Source organism: Phocoena phocoena, chromosome 1, assembly GCF_963924675.1.
Source record: "Phocoena phocoena chromosome 1, mPhoPho1.1, whole genome shotgun sequence".
Taxonomy (NCBI): Eukaryota; Metazoa; Chordata; class Mammalia; order Artiodactyla; family Phocoenidae; genus Phocoena; species Phocoena phocoena.
In genome coordinates this window covers 186023712-186032464 of record NC_089219.1, presented here as the reverse complement: position 1 = coordinate 186032464, position 8753 = coordinate 186023712, and the positions used below count along the sequence as shown (strand labels likewise).

General features: G+C 64.8%; 1 protein-coding gene across 1 annotated transcript; it reads right to left on the bottom strand.

The window, feature by feature from the left end:
• Positions 1 to 3321: 3321 nt before the first annotated feature.
• ELF3 (E74 like ETS transcription factor 3) lies at positions 3322 to 6708 on the bottom strand. Its single transcript, XM_065881397.1, has 8 exons — positions 6546 to 6708; positions 6032 to 6253; positions 5790 to 5885; positions 5564 to 5683; positions 5351 to 5440; positions 5078 to 5194; positions 4023 to 4218; positions 3322 to 3436 (listed from the first exon to the last, which is right to left on the bottom strand). Exons 1-8 carry the CDS (start codon positions 6706 to 6708, stop codon positions 3322 to 3324), a joined length of 1119 nt encoding a protein of 372 aa, XP_065737469.1.
• Between the last annotated feature and the right edge of the window lie 2045 nt (positions 6709 to 8753).

Sequence of the window (8753 nt, the reverse complement as noted above, 5' to 3'; positions counted from 1 at the left end):
CCCAGGCTCAGTAATTGTGGCACACGGGCTTCAGTAGTTGTGGCACGCTGGCTCAGTAGTTGTGGCTCACGGGCTCTAGGGCACAGGCTCAGTAATTGTGGCACACGGGCTTCAGTAGTTGTGGCACGTGGGCTCAGTAGTTGTGGCACACAGGCTTAGTTGCTCCGCAGCATGTGGGATCTTCCCGGACCAGGGCTCGAACCCATGTCCCCTGCATTGGCAGGCGGATTCCCAACCACTGCGCCACCAGGGAAGCCCAATTGTTCTGATTTTAAAGAGTTGGCCACGTATTCCTGGTTTTCCGCTGCTGCAGGTGCACCTGTAGCAGGAGGTCTGGTGGGCGGCTCAGCGGCTCTGACGGGCAGGGATGCTGCCCTCAGGGGTCCCTCAGGGCCCCATGAATGTCCAGCTCTGCTGTCGCCACTTGGGAGTGGTTCATAATTTTTAACAACGGGGCTGAGTTTTCATTTTGCATTGGGCCCGACTTGGGGGCAGGCCGGAGCCCACCTGGCGGGGAGAAGGGGAGCAGAACCGCTTCAGAGAGGTGGGGGGAGGTGAGCTGATAACTCAGGGGCTGGGGGTTTCGTCCACTGCAGGGGGCGCGCTGAGGCTGTGTGTGTGTGTGTGTGTGTGTGTGTGTGTGTGTGTGTGTGCCTGTGTGCGAGTGTGAGGCTGGGGGGCCTGAGTGCGTGTGTGCCCAGGGGGAGGGGGCGGCCGGGCAGGGAGAGGCAGGGAGAGGCACAGGGCAGCCAAGCAAATATTTATCGAGCGCTTTCTCTGTGCCAGGCGCTGCGGAGGCACGGAGATGAGTAAGCCCGGCCTTGCCCGGAGGCCCCACAGCTCCTGAGGGTGAAAGGGTGTAAACAGAGCGAAAGGAATCGAAGACAGGGAAAGCTCGGCTCGCGTGCGGGAGGGGAGCTGAAGGGGCGGAGCCGCCCCTCCCCCGCAGGCACGCCCCGAGGGGCTCCCTCACCTGCCCAGCAGCCCCCCGACCCCACGGGGGCAGTAAGAGGTGGGCCACGCCCCTGACTCCAGCCGGCGGAGAGGTGGGGACGGGCAGGGCTGCCAGGGCTGCCGGGCCCTGCAGTGTCCTGGGGTGGGGGGCGGGGGGCGGGGTTGCAGTGTTGGGACGGAGACACTGAGGACCACGCCCCCTAGGAGGGAGCGAGGCCCCGCCCCCTGTCGCCCCCAAGCGCCGGCAGGAGTCCAGGCTCCGCCGACCTTGGACCAGCCTCCTGCCCCAGCCGGGACATGGGGCCGCCCAGTCCCCTCCGAGGGCTGTGGTGCGGAAGGAATGAGATAAAGGATGAGGAAAGCACCTCATAAACTGAAAACGGCAGGACAAAGGTCGGCGCGCCGTGCGGGCACTGCTGCCTCGGGCCCTTTGGCACGGGATGAAGGGCTGGGCGGCGGGCAGCTCTCCTCCCCAGCAGACCCTCCGGGCCGCGTCTCACCGCCGGTGCCTCCTTCGGGGCTGAAGAAGCTGATGGAGGCGGAGGGTCCTGGGCGGGCTTGGGGTCCTGGAGGTGTGCTCTGGTCCCGGGGCTCCTGCCCACTCTCAGAAGGGACTCAGGCAACGTGGGTGACCCTCTGGGGGCGCGAGGACCCCAGATAACGCGGGCGGAGAGGTGAGCACAGCGCCTGCACTTGGTCATTTTCAAGAAATGACGCGACTCTTAGGCCAGGACCCCCGATAAAGCAGCGGCGGGGAAGTGAGGACCGCTCCTAGCCCCCAGGCCCTGTCCTCCTGAGTGAGCCCCATGCACACGTGCACACGTACACACCAGCACGCACCTGTTTTTCTCAGATGCCTTTCTTACCCGCATCCCTTTAGTGAAGAATCTGATATTTCTAAGACAGCTAAACAGCCTTGCAAACGCACAAAATGGCTTTTTAAAGTGCTCCCCGGAACTCGAGGCCTCAGACTTAAGGAACTCCGCTCTGGGAGACGTTCTGCACGAGGACCCCCCACCCACAGCCCCACCTGAACCCAGATGTGTCATTCTGTGCAGACAGAGCAGGACCTTCTGGAGTCTGCTGAGGACACCGTCAGAGGAGCCCCAACCCTGGAGAAGCCTCTGGGGAGACGGCAGGGAGCACGGCTGAGTCCCCGGGGAGCCGAGCCTCCCTCTGCGTCTGTGACCCGGGCTGTCAGTCTCCGTCGTGGAGAGGGGGCCGCGCGGCGGCAGCAGTGTCCGCGGTGCCACGTAGACCAGGCCAGGCGTTCCTCCTCCCCTGAGTCCTCAAGCACTCATCTCGCTTTGTTTGCTTTTCCCTCCGCAAGATCATAACTCCGATTCCACGTCCGACAACGAAAGCTTGGATTCATATTACAGATACTCAGCTTGCAGCCAGCTTGGCTGGAATGCACATCTACTCCACAAGGCCAGACACGCAATTCCAGACTCCTTAGTGGACGCCAGGGCACGGCGGCCTGACAGCGGGGCAGCGGGCTGCAGAGGCCTGGCTCGGCCCAGGTCGCCCCGCTGGTGCCTCGTGGTGGCAGGACAGCCCAAGCTCCAGGGAAGGATCACCCGTACCCTCACTCTCCCCCAACCTCAGCCTCCACCTTCACCTGCAGCCGGCAGACCCCTGCCCTGGTCCCCTTTCCCAGCCCCATTGCCCACATCCGGGCCAGAGCTCTAGACTTTAGTATACAGGTAGCTAAGACAAAGGTTAGAAAAAGCCCAGAAGGCACTTTATTGGAGGTCTCTGCCCCCATTCACAGGAGGAGGGAGCCAGGAGCCCCGTCCCAAGGGTCCCAGCACCGCCCTGCTCCTCACTGGTCCACAGAGGGCCTAGAACAGTCAGTGTGGCCACCAGCACCTGGTGAGGGAGGGGCGGGAGGGGAATGTCTTAGAAAAAATAGATCTCTATGTACATATCTGTATTTATAGCACATAAATTACGGAGTGCTCTGACCCCCGCCCGCGGAGTCCAAGCACTGAGTGGGGAGGGGGAAGCCGGTCCAGAAAGAGGGGGCCCTCTCAGGGCCCAGGGCCCCCAGCCTTCTCAGCCCGCTCCGGCCTCTGTAGGAGGTGTCCGCCACTGGGGTCTGATCAGGTCTGACGCGGTCCAGACAGAAGGAGCCGCGAGCACAGCTACAGCCAGCACACGAGTGGCCTCAAACACCAGGCTTGTAATTCCAAGATGAGAACAGAGAGCAGAGGCCACCTGCCCCAGATGCCAGGACGATGGCCGACAGGAGCCAGAGCCTCAGCTTCTCTCCACGGCGCAGGGTGCATGCCCAGGCGTCCTGGTGGTCCCCTCCGGGGGCTGCAGCCTCACGTCCGAGCTTTGGTCGCAGGGCCGATCCGACCCTCAGTTCCTATGCCCGGCCACTTCCTCCTCCTTCCAGCCGCTGGAGTTTTTGCCGAACTTGTAGACAAGCCGCCGGCCGTCCACCCGCTCCAGGATCTCCCGTTTGTAGTAGTACCTGAGGGGAGAAGGGTGGTCAGAGGTGCCCAGGCAGGGGCCCGCCTGCCAGGAATCCTCAGGTGACCTGCCCTGCTGGGCTGCAGCCCGGCCGACCTGGGCCCGAGCCACTTCCTGCACGGAGGAGCCTCTGCTCCTTCGCCCTGCTCTGTCCTGAGCACCGGGCCATGCCCTGGCTTCTGTGTGGCTTTCGCCTCTGTCCTGGGCCTATCACGAAGCCACGTGATTTTAGGGTTGAGAAAACCTTAGCGATGGTCTGCGAGGAAACCAAGGTCCAGAGACAGGCAACTTAATGGCTTCAATGGTGTGGGCCTCGGCTACTGCCCTTTTTACCACCAAGGGCCTTTCTTAGGACGAGCCTTGCAGGCGACACAAAGAAATGCTGTCAGACCGAATTCAGCGTGCTGCGGGCCAGCCAGGCTCCCACAGAGTCCACGATGTGGCCAGACCCCGTGGTTCCTCGCTGCACGGGACTCACAGCCGCCGGAAGGGGGAGGTTCTGATGGTGCCGGCGCCACGCTGCACGGGACTCACAGCCGCCGGAAGGGGGAGGTTGCGACGGCGCCGGCGCCGCGCCGCCCGCTCACCTCATGGCCCGGCTCAGCTTCTCGTAGGTCATGCTGCTGTTCTTCTTCTTCTGGCCCCAGAGCTGGGCCACGGCCTCTGAGCGCAGGAACTTGAAGACGCCCTCTTGCCGGTTCTCCCACTTCATGAGGCCCTCGTTGAGCTCCGGGTGGATGAGGATGTCGCGGATGAACTCCCACAGGTGGGTGCCTCTGGGGGCTGCAAGGCCAGGCTCCATCAGTCAGCGGCCCAGGCGACCCCTGACCCCCACGACCGCTGCCCATCCCGGCGCACAGCCTACTGGCGGCTGCCTCCCTCCTGGCCTCCCCCACGGGACAGCCGGGGAAGCTCCAGGAAGACCACGTCTCGCACGGCGCAGAGGTTTAACTCGCTCAGGTACTGATCAAATGTCTGGCTGGGATACAAGAGCGGTTGAGACATGGGACCGCATTGAGGGCCTCACAGTTTCGAGGGGTCACGGTAAAAAAGCGGATACAGCAGAAGGTGGTGAGAGCTCAGCAGGTGCAGGACCACAGAGCTGGCCCTGGCCTGGGACACAAGGGGACGGCTTCCTGGGAAGAATGACCCCAAGAAGCAAACAGGCCCAGTGCGTGTGCGGGGGTGCATGTGCAGATGAGAAGGAGCTGCGGGGGCCCACCCGGTGGCTCTGGTGGCAGGAGCCCACGCAAGGGCCAAGGCCAGGGGACAGGGACTTGGTGGGTGGAAGGGCTACCCCTGCATGGCCCTCGGTGGATGGGCCGTCCAGCGGCCGAGCCACTGTCCCTGCCTGAGCCTGCCCAGCACCCGCCAGCAAGTGTGTCCCTCAGGCAGGACGAGGGGTGGGCAGGAAGCCTGGACCCCAGCCCCACCCTGGGGCGGCTCCACCGCCACAGGCACCATGAAGGACCAGCCAGGCCCTGCCACCGGGCAGTGACCACGCGCACCCTGGCCCCGTGCACAGGAACATGTAGAGGGCCCAGCTCAGGAGAGAGGACCCACCGGCCCCACCACGGCCCCCAGCCGTGCAGGGTTCCCCTCACCGTGCAGGACCCCCCAGCCGTGCAGCGCCCCCTCTCACCCTGCTTGCTCTTCTTGCCCTCAAGACACTCCCGGGAGTCTTTACTCAGCTTTCGGGGCCGGCCCCGTTTCCGCTTCCCGTGCTTAAGATCCCCCTTCTTGTAGTCGGGAAAGCCGTCTGTGGGGAGAGGTGGAAGGTCAGGAGAGGGAGGGATGGGGGCTGCTGGGGGACGACCCCCCTCCAGGAAAACCCTGAGGGGGTGGGGGCAGGGGGCCAGCCCCTGAGCACTGCCAGAGGAACACCCACGGGGACCAGGAGGTTCCCTCCGCTCACCCCCAGAGAAGAGCTTGCTGTCCAGGGCGTCCAGGTCCACGTCGCTTCCACCGGAGTCTGAGGCCTGGGGGCTCTGAGAAGCGCCAGTCCCTGGAGGGGCGGGCCAGAGTGAGCCCCTTCCGGTCCTCCCAGAAAGCCCGGGGTCTAGTGCGGGGCGCCAGTGCTCAGGGCATCTGGGGAGGGGAGGCTGTGGGCAGATGCCCGAGGGCTCACCTGCGGTGGAGACGTCAGAGCTGCCCGGGGAGGGGGCCCCCGTGCCGAAGCTGCCCGGGTAGAAGGGGCTGGCCTGTCTGCAGTCTTCAAGCATCTCCTGGGCAAAGGGGCTTCCCTGGTCTGGGGGGAGGTGAGAGTTCAGAGGGGGCCCTGACTCTCCCAGCTGGGGGTGTGGGGCAGAGAGGGGACAGGACAGGCTGGGGGGGTTGAGAGAAGGGGCTCTCACCCAAGGGGCCCTGGTCCCCCAGGGGTTCCAGAAGCGCCATGCTGTCCTTCTCCAGAAGCTCCATGATCCAGCTGAGCTCGTCGGGGAAGCTGGAAGCTGATGAGAAGGGGGTCAGAGCCTAGGGGTCTCCCCTCCCCTCCCTGGGGCTCTCTCCCTGGTGGTGCCCTCGGGCCAGTCCCCAGACCAGCCTCCCTAACTGAGGAGGGGGTGGGGCAGGAGGCGGGCTCCCCTCCAGGACTCACTGAGGTCCCACAGCTGGGAGTAGAGCTGGTCCCCCAGGGGCCCGAAGACCAGGCGCAGCTCCTCAGGGGCGCAGCGGCAGAGCGCAGCCCCGTCCATGTCACAGCGCGAGAGGTCAATGGTGCTGGCGTCATACTTGTGCTTCTCCACTTGGTAGCTGATCCAGTCCAGGACCTGGGCCTTGGACCAGAGCTGGGGCTGCTCTCCCAACCAGCTGGCCTTCTCTGCAAGGGGCCGGCACAGCGACGGGTCAGCCCCCTTTTGGGGCCAGCTCGGGATTCCGGGGATCCCGCCTAGACTCTCAGAGCACCCAGCCAGGAGCAGGGCGGGCGGTGGTGCTCACAACACCCCGGCCAGCACCCCCGCCAGGCGCAGCCCCCAAATCCTAACACCCCAGCTTCTTACAGCTCACCCCAGCCCTCCCCCTGCCCGATCCCCCACTTGTCCCAGGCTCTTAGGCGGATGTCGCCCCCTCCTGAGACCCACCTGTGCCCTTCGCCCCCTCCTGAGACCCACCTGTGCCCTCCAGGGGCACCTGCGGGCTGCTGAGTGCCAGCACCAGGTCTTCGGCCCCGAAGGCGGCGGCAGGGGGAACAGAGGCCACATTGGGGTCATCCGAGCTGTACATCGTACTGAAGTAGTTGCTAAAAACGTTGCTAATCTCACAGGTTGCAGCCATGAGGCTACCTGGGAAGGGAGGGCAAGGCCGGTGAGAGCCAGGGGACCGAGGGCGTGAAGGTCAACATCTCGTAGGACACCCTCTCCTCAAGACGGGCTCCAGGGTCTCAGAGCCCGGGGGACGGAAGGTGTGCTGGTGGGGGGCACAAGGCCTCCCGCTGGGCTCCCTCCTCTGCCCTCCTGGGCCCACGAGTGGGACCTGCAGTCGTGGCCACTCTGTCCTTTGCAGGGACAGGCTCTCGGGCCCTCAGGACACCGCCCAGCCCTGCAACTCCTGCTTGGGCAGGCTCAGAACCAAGCTCCACCGGCCCCTCCCCAATCCCCCCGGGGCCAGGCGGGGGAATGTGACAGGCAGGGGTCCTACCTTGGCGGCCGAGGGTGTGGCAGGCGGGTTTAGGGGCAGCAGGCGGAGGAAATCCAGGGGGAAAGCTCTGCCAGGTAGCGCTGACACGCAGGCCGCGCTCCCACCGCTGCGCTAAGTAGAAGCTCCGAGCTCCGCCCGCGCCCGGGCCTTTATAGGCACCCGCGGTAACCTGAGCTGGTGGCTCATTGGTCGAGGGGATTTCCTGGCCTTTAGACTGGGCTCCTGGCCCCAGGTGATTTGCATATTTTGTGCCACTTGGCCGGGATCCAGGCCGGCGGTGCTGGGAAATCAGGCCCGGCTGGTTTAATGATTGTCAGGGTCTGTCATCCCGCACCCTCTGGGGTTGGGCGCAGGGCAGTGGCCTGGGCGGGTGGCAGGTGGACGCTGGGTGGGCATCTACACTTTCGGCCACCCTTTGGCTCAGGAAATTCCTCTGGGGGGCCAAGCCAAGGATGGGCTGAAGCGGGGAGGGGCGGGGAGTCTGGGTCAGAACTGGGTCAGGAAGGCTCCTGGCCCCCAAACATCTGCGGGTCTGAGGACAAGGGGGCCTAGCAGGGAGGGAAGATATGGAGGTTTGGGGATCTTTCCCGTGACGCCCGGGATTCAGGCTGGAAGGCTCTCCAGACACCAGGCAACGTTCACGGCCTGCCAGCCTTGCCCAGGGCCCCAGCGTCCCCAGCGTCCCCAGCCACAGGGCCACCGCTGGCACCCACTTAGTTGGCAACGTCTTGGCATCCTTTGCCTGCTGGGCGCCATCCAAGCATCAGAGTCGCTGCAGCCCCCTCTGGAGGACCTGGCTCTGCTCCAAAGAACTTGCCCGGCCCCTGGCAGAGCCCACTGCGTGGGGCTGCCGAGGGAGGGGCCGGACCCACGTGGACGTGTTTACCCCTCTATCTATCTGGCCTCCATCTAATCGCCACGCACACGGCTCAGCGGCACCTACCTGCTGCCCTCTAGCGTCAGAGGCCCGGCTCCCTGGGCCGGCTCAGCGCTCATCAGGGGCCAGGCCGCGTTAGCGGGGCTCCGTCTAAGCCTTACGAGAATCCTCAGGTTGTGTGGTGATCCCCAGCAGGTGGCAGCTCAAGGGTTGGAGACTTGCCCAGGCCACGCGGAGCTCGTTAAGTGGGGCTGAGTTTAAGTCCCCCAACTGGCGCTCCTTCCAGAGGCCCTCACCCTCCCTGTGGGCAAGGCAACCTCTCCTACCCGGGTCTCCTCCACGGTCTCAGCCCTAACCACGAGGGCCGTGTCCCGCAGACCACAGAGGCCTGCGTAGGGACGGCTCAGGCTGGCGAGGGGGCACAGACGGGCCCTGGGGCCTCTTCCGTTTCCCGTCCATGGAGACAAGGCCCTTTGGACTTACTGATCCCTCAGACCTTTATGCATCAAAGATGCAGCATCTGAGCATCTCTTTCCTCTCCTCCTTGGTTAACGCCAAGGTCCTGGGAGGCCCGGCCTCAAGGGAAAGGCCACGCCCCAGCCCCCCTTCCTTTAACCCTCTGTAGGACTAAGAGGTTTGTCTCAGGAATCTGCCTCTCGTCCGGGGTCTGACACTGCTGGGTGCCCCGCAGAGCAGAGGGCGTTAAGGTCCAGGGTCCCTCCCACGGGCCACGGTGGGGAGCCGAGCTCTGGGGCAGCAGCTCCCCAGCCCTTCAGGGGCCTCCCCCACAGCCCGAGGCACGCCC

Excerpts from the sequence above, each read along its gene's own strand:
- ELF3 (XM_065881397.1), bottom strand. The coding sequence starts at position 6,708 with ATGGCTGCAACCTGTGAGATTAGCAACGTTTTTAGCAACTACTTCAGT. Across the intron at positions 5,886-6,031 it reads CTCCCAGCTGTGGGACCTCA|CTTCCAGCTTCCCCGACGAG; the intron begins GTGAGTCCTGGA and ends CCTTCTCATCAG. Across the intron at positions 5,195-5,350 it reads CAGCAAGCTCTTCTCTGGGG|ACGGCTTTCCCGACTACAAG; the intron begins GTGAGCGGAGGG and ends CTCTCCCCACAG.